The 24905-nt window shown below is 31.1% G+C and overlaps 4 protein-coding genes across 4 annotated transcripts; 2 read left to right on the top strand and 2 right to left on the bottom strand.

Moving 5' to 3' along the window:
- The first annotated feature begins 646 nt into the window (after window positions 1–646).
- On the top strand, window positions 647–3324 carry LOC101221321 (aldehyde dehydrogenase family 3 member F1). Its single transcript, XM_004146435.3, has 10 exons — window positions 647–985; window positions 1059–1127; window positions 1210–1306; window positions 1470–1676; window positions 1760–1884; window positions 1968–2072; window positions 2142–2314; window positions 2388–2478; window positions 2554–2703; window positions 2901–3324. Exons 1-10 carry the CDS (start codon window positions 806–808, stop codon window positions 3135–3137), a joined length of 1434 nt encoding a protein of 477 aa, XP_004146483.1. The 5' UTR covers window positions 647–805; the 3' UTR covers window positions 3138–3324.
- Window positions 3325–4186: 862 nt separating this feature from the next.
- On the bottom strand, window positions 4187–6769 carry LOC101215378 (heparanase-like protein 1). The gene is made up of 8 exons (XM_004146495.1): window positions 6548–6769; window positions 6427–6463; window positions 6205–6339; window positions 5438–5674; window positions 5163–5352; window positions 4930–5055; window positions 4636–4735; window positions 4187–4534 (listed from the first exon to the last, which is right to left on the bottom strand). Exons 1-8 carry the CDS (start codon window positions 6767–6769, stop codon window positions 4187–4189), a joined length of 1395 nt encoding a protein of 464 aa, XP_004146543.1.
- A 12478-nt stretch (window positions 6770–19247) lies between these two features.
- Window positions 19248–21480, top strand: LOC101221080 (homeobox-leucine zipper protein ATHB-40). The gene is made up of 3 exons (XM_004146434.3): window positions 19248–19508; window positions 19631–19953; window positions 21053–21480. Exons 1-3 carry the CDS (start codon window positions 19418–19420, stop codon window positions 21296–21298), a joined length of 660 nt encoding a protein of 219 aa, XP_004146482.1. The 5' UTR covers window positions 19248–19417; the 3' UTR covers window positions 21299–21480.
- A 552-nt stretch (window positions 21481–22032) lies between these two features.
- Window positions 22033–24137, bottom strand: LOC116401665 (scarecrow-like protein 15). Its single transcript, XM_031884317.1, has one exon. The coding sequence runs from the start codon at window positions 23958–23960 to the stop codon at window positions 22362–22364; it is 1599 nt and encodes a 532-aa protein (XP_031740177.1). The 5' UTR covers window positions 23961–24137; the 3' UTR covers window positions 22033–22361.
- Between the last annotated feature and the right edge of the window lie 768 nt (window positions 24138–24905).

The following is a 24905-nucleotide window of genomic DNA, read 5'->3' as shown; positions in this document are numbered from 1 at the left end:
GATTGTTTTTGTTATTTTACTCTTAAAAGTTATCTTTCAATTCAAATTTTACTCTTAAAAGTTATCTTTCAATTCAATACCATAAACATTGTCATGTTAAGGCATTTTTTTTATGTTATTAAACAAATTTCTTATTCTTAAACTATAACAAAAGTTATAATTAATTGGTTGGTTGGAAATATCTAAAACATGAGGTGAAATGTGTCAAATTATGGGATGAAATGCACCTAATTGACATCTCTCATCCAACTTCTAACTTATAGTAATTAACATCAAGAAGATAGGGATGGGCCATGGTTTGAAACCCATCTCTAGTACCATAAATGCAATTAATTTTGATCCATTAATAATGTGGAGGTGGATAGAGATTGAAACTCATTTAGGTAAAGAGTCTTGAGTCTTGAGTCTCTTAATTAGTTAAGAGTGTATTATTTAACTTTGATGTACTTTTTATTTTTCTAGTTTAGATTGGTACAATTACATTTTAACTAATTCTATAAAATTGAAAGACTAAAATGACGATTCAATATCAGGTTGAAGTGTTTTTAGCATCGTAATCATTGATTAATAGTTAAACGTGGCTTTCATAAACGAAGGGAGGACAAGGAACATTAAATTCAATGCCTTAAACCATTTTCCATAAAATCTGAAAATCTGTCCACTTGGGGAAAGTAATGACATGACTTCCAAAATCTTAGAACAAACATAAAATGCAAAAGCAAGAGAAAAGAAGAAACCCCACACCATAAAAATCAGATCAAACACAGCTTCTTGACAGAGCCTTCTTTGTGGTGGGGTTTAGGAAATGGAAGCCAGTTTGGAAGTGCTAAGAGAAAGCTTCAAAAATGGAAGAACAAGAAGTTATGAATGGAGGATAAAGCAGCTGAGTTCATTGATTCAGTTCATTCATGACAAAGAAAACACCATTTTTGAAGCCCTTTATCAAGATCTTGGCAAACATCCTGTCGAAATTTTTAGAGATGAGGTAAAATTTGGAAAATTAGATTATAGTTTTTCTTTGTATGGAAAGTGGAGCTAATTTTGCTAACGCTTTTAAGGTTGGAATTGTTCTGAAATCTGCAAACAATGCTCTTTCTTCTTTACACAAATGGATGGCTCCTAAAAAGGTTGGGTTTTTAAAGTTTTCCTTCTGTTTCTTTAGTTTCTTGTTCTTCTTCTTTCGTATATGCTTGTTTTGTTGTGTTGTAGAAACCTTTGCCATTACTCTTCTTCCCAGCAAAAGGAGAGGTTTTGTCTGAACCATTTGGTTTGGTCCTCATAATTTCATCATGGAATTTCCCCCTTTGTGAGTATTTTCCTTCTTTAGCTCAAGTAATTTTTTAACCAAAACGGACCCATCATCTGTTTATTTATTTTATTTTGAGATTTTGAGAGTTATACAACATTGGTGATTGATTTTTCCATTAAAAATTGAAGAATTCTGATGCTTCTTCTACTTATCTTTGCAGCTTTGTCATTGGATCCGTTAATCGGAGCGATATCGGCAGGCAATACGGCGGTTTTAAAACCGTCGGAATATGCTCCGGTTTTCTCCTCTTTTCTTGTTGCAACACTCCCTCTTTACCTTGACGATAAAGCCATCAAGGTTGTGGAGGGTGGAGCTGATGTTTCTGAACAACTTTTACAGTATAAGTGGGATAAGATCTTCTTCACTGGTATGAACTTGGCTCGCTTAACAAGGGCGATCCTTCAGTTTGTTCGTGCTCTACGATTTGATCGTTACGAGTGATTGTTTCAGGGAGTCCAAGGGTAGCTAGGATTGTGTCGTCTGCAGCCGCAAAGCATTTAACTCCTGTTACTTTAGAGCTTGGGGGAAAATGCCCTGCAATCTTTGATTACTCCTCTGTCCATTCCAATATGAAGGTTGTTTAACTTGGTAGCTGAAATGTAATGTCGTTAATGGATCCAAGTTCATTTTGTTATTGTTTCTCATTTTGAATTCGTAGGTAGCGGCCAAGAGAATCGTTGGAGGAAAATGGGGGCCGTGCGCCGGACAGGCGTGCATAGGGATAGATTATGTGCTTGTGGAGGATAAGTTTGCTTCAGAATTGGTAAAAACAAGTTTCGCTTCGAACTATTTACTTATTTTCTTGCTTATCTTTGTGATCTTCCTCTTTCAGATCGAGTCATTAAAGAGAATACTCAAGAAGTTTTATGGTGAAAACTCGAAAAACTCAACGAGTATAGCTCGAATTGTTAATGATAAAAATGTTGAAAGAATAAGCAATCTTCTTAAAGACCCAAAAGTTGCTGCTTCCATCGTCCATGGTGGTTCTATGGACAAAGAGAAACTGTAAGCTAACTTCTCCATGAGGAAGTTTATGTTGCTGATTGTTTCTATTGAATGCTTTGCATTGATCTTGTAGCTTCATTGAACCAACAATATTGTTGAATCCTCCACTCTACGCCGATATCATGACCGAAGAAATCTTCGGTCCCCTGTTACCGATAATCACAGTAAGAATTACCAAATAACCTTTCAATAATTTCACACAACCATAAATTCTCTGATCACTAGTATTATTGAAACAGTTGAACAAAATTGAAGAGAGCATTGAGTTCATCAATGCAAGACCGAAACCTCTCGCTCTATACGCCTTCACGGGAGACGAAACTCTCAAGAAACGAATTTTGTACGAAACATCATCAGGAAGTGTCACATTCAATGATACCATGGTTCAGGTATGAGCTTGAATTCCTTGAATCTTCATCTGACATCCTGAATGATACAGCAAATGTCTTGCTATCACTGCTTGTACTTTCTCCCTAACAATAAAACTGGTTTCTGTTTATGTGTGAACGTAAGTAACACACTGTTAATAAATTATTACTATTTATTACTTTTCATGTATCAAGTGGAATGTGTTTTTGTCTTGCAGTTTGTGTGTGATTCGTTACCGTTCGGCGGTGTTGGTCAGAGCGGTTCCGGGAGTTACCACGGCAAGTATTCATTTGATACATTCAGCCATGAAAAGGCAGTGATGCAGAGAAGCTTTTTGATAGAACTCGAGCCACGATATCCACCATGGAATGATTTCAAGCTAAAGTTCATTAGATTGGCATACCGATACGACTACTTTGGGCTGGCACTGCTGCTTTTGGGGTTAAAGAAGTAGAAACTATAGCAGTTCAAAAATCAAAGAGCTAAGTGATCCTTGAGATAATAAACTGCTTTCCAAATCTCTTATTATGATCTCCTCATAAACTTTGTATCAAATCATGAACAAATAATATACCAGTTGTGCTTTTTGAAGGATTATTATATATATGTGGAGATTTATAATGATCCCATTTTAAATATTAGATTTTCAAACGTGTTTGCTCTTGCTGAGTGATTATAGAAAAGTTAATGGGAATAAATAGAATAAGCATAAACTATAAGGGGCTAAAATGAATTCCATTATGAACTTTTAAAAAGTTTAATTTAAAGAGAATAATGTGAATAATGAATAAAGAGAGGACAAATAGGTAGTTGGAATGGATAGAGATTTCATAAATGCAATGCCAGCCTTAGAAATACTTATAAGATAATTGCATGCATATAGTTTGTGCACATTACTTTATTAAAGTATAAGAACATAATACAATTGTTGGTTCAAAATTGAAATGAGGAAGAGCACGTGGAAAGCAATGGATGGAGGGAAGGAGACAAAATAAGGTTGTGCCTTTTCTTTTATAAAGTTTGGCAAATCCTTACCAAATTGTATATTCACATTTTCATTTACCTTATTAGTGGTTTATTGAATCTCCTATAGTTGTAAGAATTAATTGGTTGAAATTAAGGATCAGTGGCAATCGATATTTATTAAAAAGATCTTTTTTTACTTTTACAAATGCATTTGGAGTACTAGTCAAAACTTAACAATTTTAATCAATAACATTTATAAATGATGTATTTGTGTGTGTATATTTTTGTTCTACCAAAAGAATTATGGATAACTAGCTATACTTCTCATATGTTTTCAAATTGAAAACTTAAATTTTGACAAAAATTTAAGGTAGGTTTGAATGCTCTTATTTAGCTATTGAAAAATTGGAAAAATATGTAGTAATAATAATGATAGTAAAGAGAATATCAGAAGCACTAACTTTAGTGTTTTATTTTATTCTAAACATTAAAGATAACTCTCCGTTTCTTACTTATAAAATAAATGAATCTAATTAATTAGTTGCACCCAATAGCTACAAAGTCAGGGATGACAACGAAGGCAATCGACCAGGTAGCAATATTTATAGAAGAGTTGCTGTCTTTATAAATTGGTGTAAGATTTGGCAATTCTCCTTCGCTTGTAAGTTGCAATGCCTTTCCATTTAAAAGCACATTAGAGCTTCTAAGAAGACCATTTTGTGGTGTCAAATGATATTCCTCCCTTGGTGTTCCCAAATTATTAATTGAAGATGAACCATGCTTGGGCTTCCTTCTTTTGTGCAAACTTAGGGTCATGTGGTCTTTGACGTTTATTGCAAATTCGGTTGTATTGCTCAAATTGATGAAAAGCATGGATATGCCAGACTACAAAAGAAAATGATGTATATGATCAATTTGAAAGTGGAAACTGGTGTTTGTATAGGCTTAATTTTCTAAAATTTGAAATAAAAGATTATATGGCATACCCTTTCTCTTGAGCAATGAGCATAGGTGCGGAGATAAGTAGAGACTTTGTTATGAACTTTGAGAACACCTGGACCCATAAGTCGGTGGAAGAGAAGTGCACTAACAAAAAATAAATAACAAATTAAGTAAGATAATTATTTTAATTTTTGTGATGTTGGTTTGAGTGTCCAATCAATTTATGTGCATATCGATCAATCTCATGTGGCAACCCACTTGATCGGATGATAATTGGATCATGTCAAAAAAACTCATACACAATATTAAGCTTTTATAAATGTTAATATTCGTCGTACCCATAATAATCCGGTGTAGGGACTAAAGTTTTAGCTTTGAGGACACTGTAAAATCCACCGATCAAAGTTTGTCTACAATATACTTTGGTATTGTAGAAAGCGGCCATCCCAAGTTGATCTAAGTACCTACGTTATTATTCAAAATCATATTTAAATGAAATGGGTGAAAAAAAGAGATTAATTAATGAAAGAAAAAAAAAGTAAATTTATGTAAAAGAAGAATAATTTGTTACCAAAAACTATTGATAAATGAATCAGAAATACGATAGGCTCCACCTTGATAGGCTCCACCAGCTTCACCAACCCAAGCAGAAGACCAAGGGGCATGCTTTTGAACTATGTTCTTAAGTTGTTTAAATGTGTTTGATACTTGACTTAGGTATGTTGGATTAACAAACCTATAAATCAATTTGGGATCATCACCTATACATATATATAGACCAAAATTAAAAGAGTTAATTATGATTAGTTCATAATAATTAATATATAGATAAGTAGCTAATTTTACCTGCACCCATGTTATAGATATGGTGAGTGAGAACACTAACAACCTTTGGTCCAGTTTTTGTAACAAGTTCATGGTACCATTTGTCATCAAAGAATGCACCAGGTGCCACAATCAAAGGTTTTTGTTGGGAATTTTTGTATAAACGATCTACGATTTCTCGAAGCTTTAGTAGGTCTTTTGCATATTGTGAAGCACTAATGCTTGCACCAATACTGTTTCGTCCAGCCAATTCATTGCCTGTATATTCCAGCAATCACATATATGCTTCCTTAATTAGCATGAAATATATAGTTATATTTATGGAGAGAGTACATTTCTTTCGTCAAGATATGGAATCACCATTTACACAAGAAAGAATACAAAGAATCTTCTCTCCTCTATTGCAAATGGCATATTCCCTAATAGAGAATTGAAATTTAGTATTGTTTAACTTACCAAACTCCCATGAGTTTATTTGATAATTCTTGTCCACAGTATATTTAATTAGAGCTTCAGCATTAGTGTAGTTCCAATTGCCTTCCCATTGCATTCCTTGTGTATGGTACTTACCCAATAGAGCATTTAAGCCAAAAGTTACAATGGCCCTGTTGTATTTTTTTTTTTTTAAAAAAAAACTAATTTTAATGGTGATGAAAATATATAAAATATTGAGAAAATATGTAGAAAGAAAAATATTTAGGTGATAGTTTGGTTGTGAGAAGAAAGATAAACATACCCTGTATTGTTAAAAAAGTTGTTCAAATCATCCCACCTTTCCATATACAAACATCCTTCGGTAAAGTCAAATAGTAAACTATCATCAGCTTCAAATGGATGACAATTGCCCTTGAAGCCTTCTCCAATATTATAAATCAACCTATCTTGCAAGGTACCTCCAACTCTAATTCGTAATGTCTTGAAAGCTAATATTATACATAAAATTAAGCTAATTAGAATTTATCGTAAAGGTTAAGTAGTAATTTGTTTATGTATTGGAAGAGCGAAATTACCTTGAACGGCTTTATTGATGATAGGAAGAGACAAATCCTAAGAAAAGAAAATTTGATTAATAAAATATACTATGAATTACTTTCTTTGAATGTCTCCAAAGATCAACAACTCTCTACTTACCACATTGAGGACTGATGCATGACTATCCCAAACACAAAGGTTGGGTTGACTGCACTCATCATGAGGCCAAATGTCCAAAGTGAAGCAAATGAAATTCTCATCAGTTTCTGCTATTTTTGTGATTCCCTCAACCACAATTTTACCCATTGTAACATTTTGACCAAGAATGGTTCTTGGAATGAAAGCAACAAGCAAAATCAAAAGGAATATTTGGTATTCCATTACTAATTCTGCGAAACAATTGTAATTGGGTTTACAAAATGAAGTCTTGAAATTAAGAAAAACCCACCCTCAAAATTATGAAGATTATACAAAGAAAAAGTAAAGAGTGGTTGGAAATAAAGTGGAGGAGATGAGAGTTTATATATGGTTTTGAGATTACAGTTTTTATTTTCATTAAGGTAACATTTAAATTTATAATGACTTCTCTCATTAATGAGTTTCAGTTTATTTCTTCAAGTAAATTTTAAAACTGTAAAATGAAAAATTCAAACTGTAAATTTATGAAGTGTTAATTAAAATTAAAAACATAAGGCCTCAACTTGAGCTTTTGTTTATTTTTCATTGTAAATAATTAAAATGTGTAATTAAGTTTAATGCTCAACAAATGACATTATTGTAATTAAATATAGTAATAAAAGTAAATATTTTAATATTACAAATGATACATCATGGTATTACTTTAGAGTGGGACTATCAAAGCATATAAATCAAACTTAGGTCCATTATACTTTAGCCCATTGTATTATTATTTGTATAAAATGTTTGTTCCCTAAGGTTGGTCCAGCCCAAAATCATCTTCTATGTGAACTTCTTTTTTAAATTATTGTTTTCATAATTAATTATACATTTTCCCAAAATAAAATTTGATTTTGAATTATTTAAAGTATACACGCTTGAATGTATGATTTTTAAACTTCAAAAAAGTCGTTTTTGTGTAGTTAGATGTACATTTGTTCATTAACTTAAGTTTTTGTATTAATTAGTAATTTAACAATCAGCTCAATTGTACTTTTAATCATTCTATTGATGTATATTGTTACATATGTGTAGTTAAATTCTTCAAAAGCCAAACTCACAAAAAATGATACCTAAAATAAATAAATATATATATATATGATTTCTTAAAAGAAAATACTCACTAATTCTACATTTGTTCTTTATGAATAAAATTACAGGTCTAACCACAACCAAAGCAAAACGAGAATGATACAAAGCAAGGAAGAGTCATTAGCAACAAAATAAGCAATCCAACAGTCAAAAAACACCACCGGACGAGGCAACTGATGGACCATTCCGCTCACTCCATGCGCACACCAACGAAACGAGATGACATGGGCCTTCTCATTATCCTAGAATGATACCATATGATGACATCCTTACCTAATCTTTAAACCAAAAGTGAAAAACAAAAGGCTTCTCTCATATATTCTAGAAGACGAATATTAAAGATCAATGGTTTATTTTTCTCTTTATTTTTTAAAATATAAGGTTAGGTTCATTTGATCTCTTTCTTTCTCTGTGTTTTGACAGGTAAATTTAATAATTTTTTTCCTCTTCTCTCTCTCTCTCATGTCACGTGGTTTGATGAAATAATCTTTAAACTAATTGGGAATTAAATCATGCAATACGTCAGCATGTAATGTAATACTATATAGTGTAAATAATTTAATAAGTAAAGAAGGAATTAAGAAGTAAAGGTATTTGAATAATGATAGAGGTCAGTTGAATAGTACAGTTATCCCTTGAAGTTAGAGCTGGAAATTTGTCACAATCCCACCTAGATTAAGCACTAAATCATGGCGTAATTCAAGGCTAACTATAGGATTAAATACAATTTCAGAAAATCTTACACACACACATATATATTAACATTGGTTTTGTTTAATATAAAAAGGAAAATAAAACCTTTTTTATTGGAATGGAACAAGGTTCAGGATGGGAAGATTTTGAGACATTTATTTTCATTTTCAATACTACAATTTACAATGCACACTGCACATTTTTCAGGCAAAAAAAACCCTACAAACAAAATTATAATTAATAGCAATTTCCAACTATAAGTGCTTTAGTTTTTAGTGCAATGTTAAGTAAAAGTTATCTTTTCATGTTGGGTTGAGATTGGTCGATTACTAAACGATGGTTAGAATCTATTTTTTAGATCTAAAAATTAGTTAGATGTGTTTGAAATGATCGAAAAGTAATTCCAAAGTATTTTCTAACCATTTTAAACTTCTAAATGGTATGATAATTTTTTTAATTTATTTTGACAAGAAAAAAGTAATTGATTTGTCGTTTTTTATAATACTCTCTAAAAGCATATGTTGGTCGCCTCTTTAGCCAAACTTTTGTATTAATCATAATTTTCAAATTTTAATTTTACATTATAAAGTACTACTTGGTGTAGTTTCTAATGTTAAATTGATTTTGTATCAATAAAATAAAGTGATTCTTGGAGTAGGGTAGAATTATGTAATGATTTTAATCCTAAATCAGATCTATATGTAAATTATTCTTTAATATTAGTAAAAAGTTAGGTAAATAATTTATAAAATCATGACCTTTTTGAATGAATATGTGACAAAAATAGAGAAAGAAGAGGGAAATATGTATTATGTGTGACAAAAAATTAAACAAACATAAGCAAAATTGTCTTACAGAAGAAGTAGGAATGTTGAATGATGACAACAAACTTTTCACATTTTCCAATTTCAAAGTATATATAAAGTGGCCCTATATATATATATATATGTTTCCAACTTTCAAATTTTGGAGATATGAAAAATCAAGTGGACACACAACACACTATTTGGTGTCATTTCTGTCTGTTCTTCAACCCTATTATCGTACCAAAATATATTATTTACTAATTTCCATCATTTTAATTTATTTTTTATCTCTCTCTCTTATTAAGTTTCATTAGATATAGTATACCATTCTCTTTGTATGGTATGATGTAGTTACCCCCATTGCAATATTGAATATACAAAAGATACTAAAATTAAATTTCAATAGTGTATACAACTTAGATCTATTTATTATCATTTTAGAAAAGTGGTAAATATACAACCTGAAATACTCTTAATCATTTGGGTACTCTGCATAAAGTATGTTACTGCAGTTATATGTGTGTGTGTGTATATTTTCTCTTTGCCAAGATCTCCACCTACAGTCTAAGGTGAATCTTTTCATTTTAATAAGTTATATAGGGTATACTTTATCAAAAGAATATAACTTGTCTCCTCATGATCCATTTTCTCTATTGGCTAAATTTGATTTGATTTGTTAATTAATATTTTTGAAGTTTGAATACTGCTTTATTTTTTATATTTTAAAAATGTTTATATGGGTTAGTGCACAGCTAAAAAAAATTGACCAGTTTGGTTGTTTCATTTTCAATTATATCTATATATATAGTTAAAAATCAAAATGAACTAAATTGGATGGATGGAGATAGTTATGAGTAATTGATTTTAAAATATAGTGACCAATATAAATTAAAGGCAAAAATAAATTTGCATTAGAAGCTTAAACAAGCTATTGCTTAGTGAAGAGGTGAAGGCAATTTTGTGTTAGATAATATGAATATGAATATAATATAATGAGAAGAATATTTTAAAGGTTTTTATCCCATAGTTGCTTCTTTTTTTCTTTCTTTTCTTTTCCATTGAGTCAATGATATATAACAACCATTTTTATATACAATAAGCAGACAAATTCCAATAATAGCTCATTGTGGTAAGAATGAAATGAAAGATCTTGGGAGAAGTAACCCTATATTTTGAAAATTATTGATTAAAATTTTATAAGTTATTATGATGATTTATTTTTTAATTCTCTAATTGGATTAAAGTGTTGAAAGGTTATCTTCTATTAATTTTGGTACAATTATAAGTGATTTATCAAGATTTGTTTACACTTTTTGTACACATATTAAAAAATAATTATATTGTAAAGATAAAGTTGGAATGCCTATAATAAATGACATAGTAAGCTAAAAATTTATTGGAGTGCCTTAAATTTATTAAATGACACTTAAAATAACCCAACACAAGGTCTAATTATTAAGAGCAATGCGGGTGGGATTAAGAAGTAACACCCCGAAATCTAAGTTGTATATGCCTTTTAAATGTAATTATATAATTTATGATTTTGGCTTAATTAGATTTTAAAGAAATATATTTTATATATAAATCATGTAATCTTATTGACGGGTGATATTTCTCTCCTTAATAATAAAAGTTTGTTTCTCTTTCTCTAACGGTGGACATAGCTCACATATATCATTAGTGAATTACGTAATATATATATTGTCAATAAAACTAAAAGCAAAGCCATGAAGATGTATATTCAAAGTAGACAATATCATACCATTGTGAAGATGTTAAGAGGATTTGTTGTCTCAACATATGCATTAATATCTTTACCATCAACTTTATGTATTGCTTTTTTTCTCTTAATTATCAATTTCTTAACAACATCATGAAATGGGAACATATATACACCTCTTAAAAGGTCTAAAGAGTTAACTTAAAGTTGATTTGAGTATTCCAAGGGTAGTTTGAGTGTATTGGCAGGTTTTGACGATCTTTAAGAAAGATTTTTCATTTTAAATTTCAACTTTTTTTTTATTATTATTATCTATATAAAAGTAATAATATGACCAAAACATTAAAACATTTAGAAAAAGAAAAAGATTTATTTTCGAGAAAAACAAAAGCAAACCATCCCCACTATCAACACTCTCAAACATAATTAGCTTTTTCTTTTTTATAATTAAGAAACAAAACCCTAGGAAAGTAAAGAAACCAATTAATAATATAGAACTAAAAAATTACTATATATATATATATATATTGAGGGATTTGGTTAATCGAAATAAGTGCTTGAAATCAAAGGGGGAATCTGTGATTTGGCAGGGTTAATTAAAAATAATCAAAAGATGTGATCAATCATAATTGTAACCAATAACTTTAAAGCAAGTTGTGAAGTTGGAAGATGGGGAAACAAGGCCTCCCTTTGTCGGTATAAACATGACACCCATTAGTTTATAATCTTTCAAATCAATAAAACTTAATTAATTACACATACACTTTTTCTTTTTATTTTGTTTTTTTTAAGTCAAAGCAATATTTTTTTTTATAACAATTAATTTTGTTAATTACTTTTTATAATAAAAGCTTGTAAAGAAGGGAATCTCATTCATGCGCCCAATCACCTTTTCTTTTTCATTTTAATAATCTCATTGTTAATTGAGACTAATTATTTAGTTTAATGCCTTTTCTCTCTTTCTTTTCCTTCCGTGCTACCTCATTGGTCTTATCCCTTTGTTACTATGAACTATGAAGGAGAGTTAACCATGTTCTTTGGTTTGGTTAACTTTAAACTATGGTTAAACAAGTCAACCATTAATGTCGTTTTTAACTACTTAACTTTGTTATACTAATCAAACACGACCTTGTTTTACGGTCTATATATGAATATAACAATAAAAACATGATCATATATATATATATATATTACCCTTTCTTTGAGATATAGATAAAGAACTAAACATATATTGTTGTTGTTGGCGAAAACATTGATGTTGTGTGGGTTCAATAATGATATACTTGTAGAATCATTTTTCTAGAAAATCGATTATGAATAGAAAATTTCAATATTTTGTCAATATATTTTATTTTGAGTAAGGACAAACAAAACTTCCTAATCACAAATTAATTTATACCCCAATTATATTTAAAATATTTGTGTCAACCTCATGTTTATTATGTTGATACATTTTGCACCCTGAAAATATATCTTATATTAATTTAATTAATCAATTATTTTTTTCATTTCTTAACATACATACTATCTTACTACTTTTCTTTTCCCTAGTGCTAATGTACATGTTACTAAAACATACTCTTAAAAGGATTTAAAATTTTCTAAAATATAATCAACAACTTTCCATGGTATATCTTAAAAGAATAATTCTAAAATTTCAAAATTGAGTCATGGATATATATATTGGTCATATTTAGTAAGATAAATTTAATCCAAAATTTGAAAACAACAATGTAAAATGTAGTAACTATTTTGGGGTTTAAAAGGATGAAATAGGGAAATTAATAGATAAAGGAGCAAAAGTAGAAAGTAAATGGTTTTTTATGTTATGAATAGGGAAACAGCTCCTCTCAACTCTGAAAGGATGCCTCATTCTCTCCCTATATGATCATCTAAATTGTAATATGATAAACTAAATATGTGAGTGTGAAACATATTGTGTAAATGTGTATCGGTCACTGGACAAAGAGTACCATTGCTTTTTGACCCTCTTTTACCATTCAAATGTGTACTTACCCATCATTTTTCCATTGGAACAAAAGTTTTAAAAGAAATGCTTAAATAATTGGGTTTTAGAATATTACCGTTTTCAAAGTTTGAAGTTTTCTAGTGGCTAAATAGATATATTTTTATAATTTTCTTTTACCAGATAGGTATCACTAGCTAACTTCTAACTTATATTTGTGATTAATTCAAAGGTAAAAAATTTATACTTAATTCAATTAATTAAGATATAAACTTTTAATAAATATGTAGACCTAAAATATACCAAACACATGATGTTAATTATTATAAGATGATATTCGATAATCACAAAGTATTTAGCGAGGAGGAATTCCAATTAAAAAGATTAAAGCTAGGGATAGAGATGTAAGAATTATATATAAATCGTCTTAATTAAGATAATTGTTAGCAGTAAAATTCTTATTTATTTTCGAATGTAAAGTGTTTCCCCATAAACTCTTATTTATTTTAATGGTTGGAATAGTTGTTTTCAACAACACAATGGAGAAGAGAAGATGAGTAGTAAAGAAAACAGATGGGAGTGAAATAGAGAAAATAGGGGTTGTGGTGGAGATCAGTGGAAGAGAAAGCAACAGATCATTTCAGCAAGACCATATATAAAATTAACTTTATATGAATGTATAAATTCATATTTATATAACATAAAGTACTAAAGGGTAAAAATAAAAGATAAGTTGTTGACAAAAAAAGAAAGAGGGTTTAGGGTAAGAATAAGCACTATGCGTGGTGGGATTACTGTTTATGGCGGCTGCTGTTTTAATTCAAAATGAAGATGAGAATGAATGGGATCCAAAATTACTTTAAACAAATTCTCATATCTCCAAATGCCATATGTAATTTATAATAATTATTACTTAAACAAGGAGAGAGTTATTGTATCTAATGGCACAATTAACTTGTTGTCAACAAAAGGTTTATATCTAATACCTATATCTCCCATCCCTTATATTAGACATTTTCAAAAGCTAAGAGATGTCGTTGATAAAAATAGTTGTATGGAAATTTTGTTTTATACATTGAAATACACTAAATTTAGCAAATATATATATATTGGTAGAAAAATCATATTCATTTTTTAAATACCATTTTCAAATTTCTAATCTAACCTACCAATCCTAAAAACAATATATTCAATCTATAACACTGTGAATTAAGCTCTCTAAGTTTGAATGCACCTATTTTCTATTTTATATTATTATCTTTAATAAAAATTGCATAGAGAAAACACATTGTTAGTGAACCACGTAAATCAGTGTGTCAATTGATTTTCTCTTTGATTTTTTTATGTTTTCTATATATATTTTTTTTTTGTGGATTTCATAACATATGTATGAGTTTAATATTATTAACTCCCTTGTTTTTCAGGTTTCCAATCCATGTCTCTTTTTCTAAACTTATAATAATTTGAAAATTAAACTTGTAACTTTAACTATGTAATTCAATAAAAGTGAAGGATGGAGATGGATGATAAAATGGAGTGGTCCAAACAAATTAGTGTGCATTGGGGGAGTGACACGAGTGCATTTATATATATATTGTATAGTTTATAATTTATATGTTTTAATGTTTGTATTATTATTATTATTATTATTATTTAAAGAAAAGAAAAGAAAGGAAAAATATTAATATTTATTTTGGCTTTTAGTTTTGAGTATTTGCTCCCCATGTGCCTATTTGCTTTTACGTGGAACCTGTCTCTATCTCACACTCTTTCTTTTTTTATTTTCTTCAAATTTCCCTTCTTCTTCTTCTGCTCCTTCTTCTTCTTCTTCTGCTTCTCTCTCTCTCTCTCTTTCTAATCAAAGTCACCTCTCTCCTTCTCTCTTTCAAACCCACCATTGGAATGCTTTGTCACCTTCTGCCCAATTCCTATTCTCTTTCCTTTTCTTTTACTTTAATTATATCTATTTCTTGATATCTTTTACAAACAATCAACTACCCTTCACAAATTCTTATTCAATATAATCATTTAACTATTCACAATTATCACCACTTTCTATATGGTTTTGAAACGTGTAATATTATAAAACTTTTAATTTAGTGTTGTCACCCTGTAGTATTCATTTTAAATAACATCATTCTCGAATTTCTACTTTGTAGACGTAGTTAACAAAAACCTTCTGTGTTTCGATTTCTCTTTAAGTTTTCCTTTATTCCTTTCTTGTTGATTTCTTAAAAGTATTATTATTAATTTAAATAAATAGAAAATAAGAAGTAATTTATGTTTCATTTCATCCATAACACCAAATTTATATTTTTTCAATTTATGTTTGTAAAATTATTGTGGTTCATTATGGACGATTAATACTCGTTTGGTTGTTATTTTGTTTTTATGTTAAATAAATATTTAAATTTTGTAGTTAGAATTAAAAGTTGATGTTAGAAAGAGAATAAACAAAAACATAAAAATTATTAATGTACTAGAAATAATTATTTTGTAATGAAATAAAACAATAGTCTTCTTTTAAAAAACTTACAATTATTGGTTGCACCCAAAGAAAACAACTTATTCATTTACTTTTAAACCAAAACAATATAACTCTTAATAGCTAAGACATCAACATTATTATGAACTGAATTGAATTTGTTTGAACTTCCTCATAAAGAGCCTCAACATTAAGAAAAGGGTTTTCTTTGTATCAAAATTTATTTAGAGGTTGGTTAAAATTTGAGGTCTTTTGGTTACCTTTTACTTTTCTTTCTTTATTATCTTTTTACCTCTAATTTTTTAAGTTGAAATGGTACCTGAAAGTCGACATGAAAGAAAGTGGAAGTGCTTTTTGAAAGCTAAGAGTTACCCCAATGTTATGAATCTCCCCATCAATATTTGGTCAATATCAAGGCCACGTGGTGCTTCCTCCCAAAATTGGGAGTCCCATTGGCTTTTTGTTAATATCCATTTTCAAAAAATACAAAGTAAAAACCCTAACAAAAAGAAAAGAAATCCAAACCACTAACTTATAAATTATTAATGTATGAATCGAGTAGAAAAATAAGGGTTTGGTTGAAACAGATATATGCAAATATGTCTTTAATGGAGATGACCAATTTTTCTCCTTTGCAAAAATTCAGCCTTTGTTCATTAAAAGCATTACAAAATCATTATCCTTGACTCACATGTAATCAAATCAACTAAAGTTTCTTGGTTTCTTTTTTACTCTAATGACACATCAAATCAACTTATGTTGTTTTATAATTTGAGTTTAATTTTAACATTTTCTTCCCTTTCTCCATCATATAGCATATTTAGAATTTACAAGAAAAAAAACGTTATCTAAAACCTTATCAACTAAAATTAAAATTGTACGAGTTGATAATGATGAATTGAGTTGAATTATCTAAAAGAATTTTGTAACGTGAAGTGTGTTGGAATCTTAGACAAAAGGTATTTAATTTTTTGTTTCAAGAACTTTTAACTTCTCTTTTTTTTTTTTTTTTTGACTAAATTATATTAAATTTCATGTGAAGACTCATTTTGGAATAGGTTATTTTACAATGAAAAACATTCAACAAAAATGTTGAAAACTATATATACTTATGAAATAATATCATAGTTTTCTTTTTTGGCCACATTTTTACTATATGATCAAAAGTAACACATAATATATTAGAGATGTTATGACCTATTTCTTTTTTAATTTGGTATGTTACCACATTATAAAAAAAACAATGAATTTTTAAAGGTATTTTTTGCTAGCTCAAATGTGTACTATATTTCAGCTTTTGCAATGTAACATTTTGAAGAAAAGAGAATTGGAAGGACCATACATTTCCACCTCCATCTGTCCCCCATAATTACAAGTACTAACACCCCACTTTTCATTCTTTAGATAAAATGGACATGACATTTCTTTTTCATCTTTCAACAATTAAATATGGATAGGACTCAATCCAAAATGTGTACGATTAGGGTTGTTTATATACTTTCCAATTATCTAATAGTGTGTTCAAAGATGAAAAAAAATAATTTGCCAAAGCGAGCATAGCTCAATTAACACATAGAATGTGATAGCAATCAAGAGACTTGTGGTTCATATCCCTCAACAAATAATAGAGAGATTCGAACCACAGACCTCTTAGTTGTTAAGACACACCACATGCCAACTGAACTATGCTCACTTTGGTAAGTTTTTTATTCTTTAATACTAACATAAATGTGAGGTAGCTAGAATGTGTTCTATTAAAGAAAAGTTGGATGACATGCACATTCGTACATATATCAATAACATTGACATTATGAGTTTGTTTATGTTAGATGATATGTTATTAAATTCTTCTTTACCTACCGACTTAAGCTTTCGGGTCAATGATTTATGAATAATATAAGAGCATGTGGATCAAAAAGATTATGTGTTCAAATCCTTACTTCTTCCTATTTTAAGTCCAAGTGAAGATAAAAAACAATTAGATATTATATTAAATTTACCCTTATCTGCCTACTTAAATTTAATATCTAACACTTTATTTTACTGTCACCTCTTTAGAAAAGTATTTCTAAGTTTCAAGTTAGGATTTGAAAATAGTAAACAAAATTTTTGGCTTTAAATAGGAATTGACATCTCATCAAAGATGACAGATTCACTTTAAGTTGTCTCAGTTTTGAAAAATCACACTTACGTTCCACTTATATGACTGTTTCCATTCATCACAAAAAAAAAAAAAAGTTCATTAAAAATCACATATGATAAAAAATTTGGAAAGAAACAAATATCTGAAGATATGAAGAAGAGAATAGTAAATAAGAAAAGAAAATGTTCTATTTAAATGAGCTACTTGATTCGGATAACAATTGTAGTACATACATTACATACATACATCTATATGTATATATGTATATAGGTATATATATGCCTATTTGTTGAAATGTGTTAAAAGGAAGAAGAGTGTGATATTATATTGTCATATTTACCTAATTAAAAGTCCCACAACATATGGAAATACTTAGAATTAGAAATAAAATGATGAGGATATATATATATATATATATATATATATCCTCGTAATAATAAGGGGATACACCAAACCCAATTGGACAACAACAAAACCAAATGGGAGGTGGGACTTGGTTTGTCCAAATCAAGAGCCTACATTTTACAACTCTCTTTCAAATATGTTATTGTTTATTTATTTATTTGTTATTATATCCAAAAGAAAAAGAAAATGGAGCCTTTTCATCCTCACTGTTCCACCCCTAAGTCTCAGGTGTTGGGATCCAAGCCCACCTTATATACTTTTCTTTAAAGAAAATATATATTTTTGTGATATGTTTGTGGTGTGGGTGGGTTTATTTCTAAGTGGGTGGCATGGCAGCCTTTTTGTACCACTATACCCCCTTACCTTTCTTTTCTAATTACCTAACATGGAAATCCCATAGTCTTTTCTGTTCCATTGCTTGGGAATTTTCACCCCCACATCCCCCAATATGTACCCTATAAACAACACTATATACTCAAAGATCTTTAGTATTGGTTATTAAGCTAAGTTGAGGTTGGTAGTAAAATAAAATATAAAGGAGAGCCTAGTCAACATATGAGTGGATTATAGATAGGCATACCCAATGTCAATGAAATGGCAACCAAATTTACCCACATTAAATATTTGACTCATCTCAATCAACTCATCCTTACCCTACCAATAAATCACCCTTTCTAAATGCTTTCCCCTCAATTTACTTACTTCTCTCCTTATATACTCTCTTCTTTTTTTTTCTTTCATGTTGGGTGTGTGCTGTAAATTAAGTTGTTAGATTGGGAAAATCTTAGTTATTATTTTGATAAGAGAGAACAACTTTATATTATTATCTCAAGACCAAACAAGCATAATTCAATTAGCATAGCAGTGTCGACTTTATCCTTTAAAGATGGAAGAAATTTTTTGTCTCCTTCATTTACCGTAACAATCCAATATGAAAGTAAAACGAACAATCACCTCTCTCTCCCAAAAATTTATAAAAGGGAGGAAAAGAAAAGATATAAAAACTAAAGCAATTTTTGTTTTTTTATTTCATGGATGAAACGCATGCTAAAACAAAAGATATTGACGTGAGTATATTGTAGCCTTTCGTTATCAAAGTTTTCTTTTTCAATAATATAAACCCAAAAAAAAGAGCTTTAAGATACAAAATGACCAAAACACCCTCTGCCTTTTTAGCTAAAGACAACACTCTTTTTCCTTAACTTCCTGAATTAATTTCCCTCTCATTTGACATCCATTATACATTTAAGTATAATTATTTTTAAACTGTGATAGATCAAGATAAATTATCTATTACGGTTCATAGTAGATAGAGTGAGATATATTGGTGGGTGTAAAAAAGGTTTGAAGTTGGGAGTAGGCAACAACATATATCACTTTCCTTTATAAATAAGGCAGCCCATGAGCTCTGTTTTTCCCAACCCAATCTAAAGTCTTCCCCTTTTTTAAAAAGAAATCAAACTATTTTCCACTCTGTTTTCAAGAAATCCTGAAAACTAGAAAGAGAAAAACAGAGTAATACAACAAAACCAAACCAAAACTATGAACCAACAACAAACTGATCAAGAACATCAATCAGTACAAATCTCTCAGTTGTACAATGGATTATACATCCAAATGCTACCCCAACAAGGTTTGTACCCTTCTTTTTTGTTAAAGGGTTTTTGCCTCTTTTTGGTAAAATTTACCCAAATACTCTTTTCTTTTTTCCTCTTTTCTTCTATGAATTGAACCTCATTTTTTTAAGCATTTTAGTTCATTTGGGCGAGTCTAAACCGAGACGACGTCGTAAGAAGAACAGAGGATCCGAAACAGAGGCAGCGTCGGGTGGGAAAAAGAGGAAGCTGACGGCGGCGCAAGTTCGTCTTTTGGAGTCCAATTTTGGTAGTGAACATAAATTGGAATCGGAAAGAAAGGACCGGTTAGCGTCGGAGTTGGGGTTGGATCCCCGGCAGGTGGCTGTGTGGTTTCAGAACCGCCGTGCACGGTGGAAGAATAAGAAACTTGAGGAGGAGTATTCTAATTTGAAGAAGCTTCATGAATCCGTCGTCGTTGAAAAATGCCGTCTTGAAACAGAGGTTTGTTTCACTGTCTCTTTAATCTTCTTTCATCCTTAATTGAATCTAAACCATTTTCTTTACTGTTATCTAATTTAATTAGTTTAAGGCAGAAAATGGGAGAAGATGGGAGAAAACTTCTAACACTATCATCAATAATTCAGATTTGGTATCATTTAATAATAATGTATTAGTTAATCGATTAGTTTTCAAAACAATACATAATTCAATTATATATTCAGTTCAAATTAATTAACCATACATCCCAAACTAAAAAGAAACTGATTTTGGTTCATCGAAAGTTGATTTGATATTTCTTTTTAGAAACTTTCAATTTTCTATTCCTGCATGTGTTATTAAAAAGTTATGTGTACAGTACTGAAGACCAAGTGAATATTACTTCAGATTAGACATATATCTTAAACACTAATTACCATTTAACACTTGGTACCTACACAAAAAAGGGTGGAAACAAAAAAGAAAAGAAAGAGTGGAGGAGAAAAGGTGGGTAACTTTGGGTGAAAAAGAGAGGAGTGGACCAACATGAATGAACGTGCATGGGCTCTTGGCTCGAAGAAACCCCCACCCCACTTTGTTTTACAATCAGGTGGCAAATATATATATATACTTATATATTTATTTTCTTTTAGTAAAGAGAAAAGAAAATGGTTTGACAGAACTTTTGATAAGCCAATTGCCTTACAACACCCACCACCACCTCATTCCTCAACTATATAAATTTTAAAATTACAAAGTGAGTAATAAAGTTATTTCGTACTATGTTGTCTGTGTTTCTATGGGCCATCACCCCACTCTGGTGCCTCTCACTTCTCACTTTAACATTTCACTTATCAACACTAAATTCTATCTCCCACTTACTTCCTACTACAACACTACACCGTATCTAAATGTTAAAAGAAAATATTCATTTCAGTAGCTATTTTGTTTCTTTTTCTAATCTCTTGTTTTGTTTTGTTTTGTTTTTTCTTCATATTTGAATTGTTTTTAGAATAATTTGAAAATAGTACGTTTGGGTTGAATTTTTTCATAATATTTTTTTGTACCCATATGAAAATAGAATTAGCTACTAAATAATATTTTTCAAAATAAAATGATGCAGCTGTTGAAGCTAAAAGAGCAACTATTAGAAGTAGAGAAAGAGAAAGAGAGGGTAAGAATGGGAGAAGGGGGTGATGGGCCATTAAGTAGTAGTAGCCCAAGCCCATCAATGTCAATGGAAGCTATGGAGATGGAGCAACCCATATCCCTTGGGGAAATTTCACCATTATATGAAGAAGATGTGTTTTATTACATGCCTGAAAATTATTGTATTTATGGCATGGAATGGCCTAATCCCTACCTTTGATATTCCTATTTAATTCTTCCCTCCTTCTCTTTAATGTATTATAAAGAAAAAAAAAATGTTTTATTGCTCTTCTTCTTCCTCTGTAGAAATCTTTATCAACTTAGTGTAAATCCTTAATTCAAATTTCCTTTTCTGAGTGTTAGATAATTTATAATAATATTCAAATTTCCTTAATTCAAAAATATTAGCTGAGAACGAGATTGCCTTCTCTTTATTTGATACAAGATCTTGTTTTGTTCATTTTGACGGTTTATGTCTTATTCATATGTTTATAAATATGTAAAGAGATGTGATGTGATATGTTGTATTCTTCATATTTGCACCAAGTCGAGATGTATCATTCTCATATATTCGTTGAAGGCTCATACATCTATCTACACATGATTGGACTCGCTAAGGTTTTGTTTGGTTGTAGCTTAAGGATGGTTAATTCTCTATTCGTTAATACATAAAAAGAAAAAAAAAAGTAAATCTAATGAATCTTCAAAGTGTACCATTAGTAAAGAAGTAAACAAGTGTTAAAGAAAGTATATGGAATTGTTCCATTTTGGTTTTTTTTTTATTATAGTTATTTTCATTTTATACAATGTATTGGTGTTCGTATCTAAGATATCGATATCTCTTTTATGGAGAAGAACATCTCTATAAAGATAAACTTGGAAGGCATAAAAAGAAGAAAAATAACATAAAATCTTGGAAACGAGCCTAAATTGATAATGGAAAGACAATCTAAATGAAATAATTAAAAAGAAAAAGAATGATCATTAACAATTTGGTATTCTTCTTTAGAGAAAACAATTGGTAGTCATTTAGATGGTTAAAAGAGAGATAAAAACCATAATTGAAATATGCATGAGGCAGTTAGAAAAAACAAAATGGAATTTATATTAATTCCAAAAGGGATACATACGATTTTATGTACGTCCCTATATAATATATTATATTATATATATATATATAGTATTTAAGTAAAAAATCCAACCCCCTAACCCCAATTTTTATGATGATTATAATAATAAAATTTGATTATTGGTTGAATCTTTCTTTCATTCTTTCTTAACCGTTAGCACCTCCATGCCGACGTGGCCACTAGAGGCCTCTCATGCCAACACAGCACCAGCTCAGCATTTCGTTTCCCTATTTGGAACCCTCGAACTTGTATTTTCCCAAGTAAGCACTCCGCTTGAAAGTCTGCAAACTGACTCAACGCCACCGGTTTCATCCCGGCCCCATGGAACACCTCTCTCCACGGCGGTGCCGCCATTCTTCCCGCCCCTTCAACTGCCGCCACTATTTTCGGCCGGACTACGAACGTTTCAATCCTCCTCACCCACTCACCGCTAGCCCCCGCCGCGTCCAACGACTCCAACATAAGTGCGTAAAACTCTAGACTATCCATCAAATTTCTCTTGAACGACGTTGCGCCGGAGTCCGACCACCCGTCACCGTCGACGAACACGACCACACACGGCGACACCCGCCGCACGTCGCCAAGAAAAGAGGCTACGCTATTTATACTCCCAAGACGGGAAAAGATGGTCGGACTTAACAGAATCGCCGACTTCTCTCCTTCCATGAATTTCACCGATTTGAAAGACAACGTCTGGAAAGTTCGAAGCGGGACGAGATCTATATGAAATCGAATTTTTAAATCCTGGGCGAATTGGCAGAGGTTCTCCCTGATCAACCTACTCTCAATCGCAAATTCCTCCGGCACCACTGCAGTAATCCTAAGAAGAACAACATTCCTAGACTCTGCTTTTTCGACGATCTCTTTCATGAAAGATGCGTACTGCCCACCAAATCCGATATCGAAATCAATAATATGAATGATTGAGGAAGCGTTGAGAGCTTCGAGAAGGGCTTGATTGGTGGTGAAGTGAGAAAACATGGGGATCGGAGAAATAACAGAGAAGGCCTTGTAAGCTTTGATGGTATGGACGATATCGGGCCAGGAAGAGAGGCGATTATGGCGATTGGGAGAGGGAGAAAGGAGAGATTGAAGAGCTTCTTTGAAGAAAAAGGCAGCCCGGTGAAGAGGGTTGGTGGAGGAAGTGGATTGAAGGCGTTGATTGAGCCGTTCCAATATCACATGAGCGAGTTGGAAATCATTGGAATCGAAGCAATCGGCAGCGGCGATGAGATCTTCGAGGAAATCGAGAGATGGGTTGTTGGGATTGAAGGAATTGAAGGATTGGAGGACGGTGGGGGGGTGATTTGAGAAGGGCTCAGAGAGGAAGAAATCAGGGGGAAGAAGGTGGGAGGTATGATCCAAGGATTGGGAATGGAGAAATTCAGGGAAGTGAGGAACATGATCATGATTAGTGTTGTTTTTTAGAGAAGAATTGGAATCATCATGTAAGCCCAAGTCACCCATGATGGAGTCCCAATCCAAATTATGAAGAGCTTGTTCATCCCAATCTAGAGGATGGTTGTTGTGGCGGTCATCGGCGGAGGAGAGGGGGTTGTCGGGCGCCACGGGGCTAGGGCTGCGGCGGAGATCAAGGACGGAGGTGGGCTCGTAACAGGTAGTGGAGGAGGCGGTGGTGATAGTGGTGGGAGTGTTGAAGGCGATGGTAGAAGGAGAGGAATGGAGTTTAGGGTTTGGGTTAGGATTAGAAGAGGGTAAGGATAATTGGTTGTTGGAAACAGGAACTCTCATAGCTAATTAGCTAAGAAGAGTTTTGTTAAGTTTCTTCTCTCTGTGTGATTGTGGTTTCTTGAAGATGAATATATATGATTGGAGTGAGTTTAGGAAGAAAGAGAGTTCATGGAAATGGAGTAGAAGAGGAGGGAGGGAGTGGTTTTATCTTTGGGGTTTCATGTGTAGTTAAATGCATGCCAAAAAGGCATGGCCATATTAAAGGATCCTCTTTGGAAAATGGAACTGTCCCACCATCCTTTCCTTCTTCTTTATTGGAAGGAAAAAAGACCACTTTTTATCTCTACCAGTGTCAACACCTTCATCATACAATTTTGAATACAAATTCAACTATTACAACCATACAATTACTTCTAACATATATTATGATTCTAAATTGCTATTTTTTCATGAAATATGTTCCAATCTTTATTATTTCTAATTCATCCACTCTTTCAAATCTTTTTACTATTTTCTATCCAAACTCATACTCTAATCAACTAACTCAACACCCAAACACACCTCTTTAGTTTCATCTATTAAAGTTGGGATAAGAATTCCACTCCCACAATATCATAAACAAAAGTAAAAGTAAAAGGGGGAAAATAGCTCCAAAAAAAAGGAGAAAATTAAAAAAAAAAAAAAAAAAACCATTATACATTATTAGGGTTATATTTGACATCCATGCACATAAAATTATGAGAGCATGCCATATCATACACATATTATATGAAAAGAAAGTAGTAAAATTAAAGATGAGAAAGTTGAGCAATAAAGTGTGGTAAAGGTAGATGGGGGCAAAAACACTTGACCCTACAAAACACCACTACAAGTTATAAAACAACAACTTTTTTTTTTTACTTATCCCTAAAAAAAAAAAAAAAAAAAGGCATAGCCAAAAGAGCCATCATTGCCAACTTTAAGAGTTGGGGATACTTGTAGCTATGTGTGAATTTAATCATCCAA

This window comes from Cucumis sativus, chromosome 4 (genome assembly GCF_000004075.3).
Source record: "Cucumis sativus cultivar 9930 chromosome 4, Cucumber_9930_V3, whole genome shotgun sequence".
Lineage (NCBI taxonomy): Eukaryota > Viridiplantae > Streptophyta > Magnoliopsida > Cucurbitales > Cucurbitaceae > Cucumis > Cucumis sativus.
This window is presented reverse-complemented; position numbering and strand designations above follow the sequence as displayed.

Bases quoted from the DNA above. Each gene is read 5' to 3' on its own strand.
- LOC101221321 (XM_004146435.3), top strand. From the start codon at position 806: ATGGAAGCCAGTTTGGAAGTGCTAAGAGAAAGCTTCAAAAATGGAAGA. The intron at 2,073-2,141 runs GTAAAAACAAGT...TTCCTCTTTCAG, and splicing joins ATAAGTTTGCTTCAGAATTG to ATCGAGTCATTAAAGAGAAT. The intron at 2,315-2,387 runs GTAAGCTAACTT...TTGATCTTGTAG, and splicing joins TCTATGGACAAAGAGAAACT to CTTCATTGAACCAACAATAT.
- LOC101215378 (XM_004146495.1), bottom strand. From the start codon at position 6,769: ATGGAATACCAAATATTCCTTTTGATTTTGCTTGTTGCTTTCATTCCA. The intron at 6,340-6,426 runs GTAATTTCGCTC...GTATAATATTAG, and splicing joins CATCAATAAAGCCGTTCAAG to CTTTCAAGACATTACGAATT. The intron at 5,675-6,204 runs GTTTGTATATGG...TGGAATATACAG, and splicing joins ATTTGACTTTACCGAAGGAT to GCAATGAATTGGCTGGACGA.
- LOC101221080 (XM_004146434.3), top strand. From the start codon at position 19,418: ATGAACCAACAACAAACTGATCAAGAACATCAATCAGTACAAATCTCT. The intron at 19,509-19,630 runs GTTTGTACCCTT...TAAGCATTTTAG, and splicing joins CCAAATGCTACCCCAACAAG to TTCATTTGGGCGAGTCTAAA. The intron at 19,954-21,052 runs GTTTGTTTCACT...AAAATGATGCAG, and splicing joins AATGCCGTCTTGAAACAGAG to CTGTTGAAGCTAAAAGAGCA.
- LOC116401665 (XM_031884317.1), bottom strand. From the start codon at position 23,960: ATGAGAGTTCCTGTTTCCAACAACCAATTATCCTTACCCTCTTCTAAT.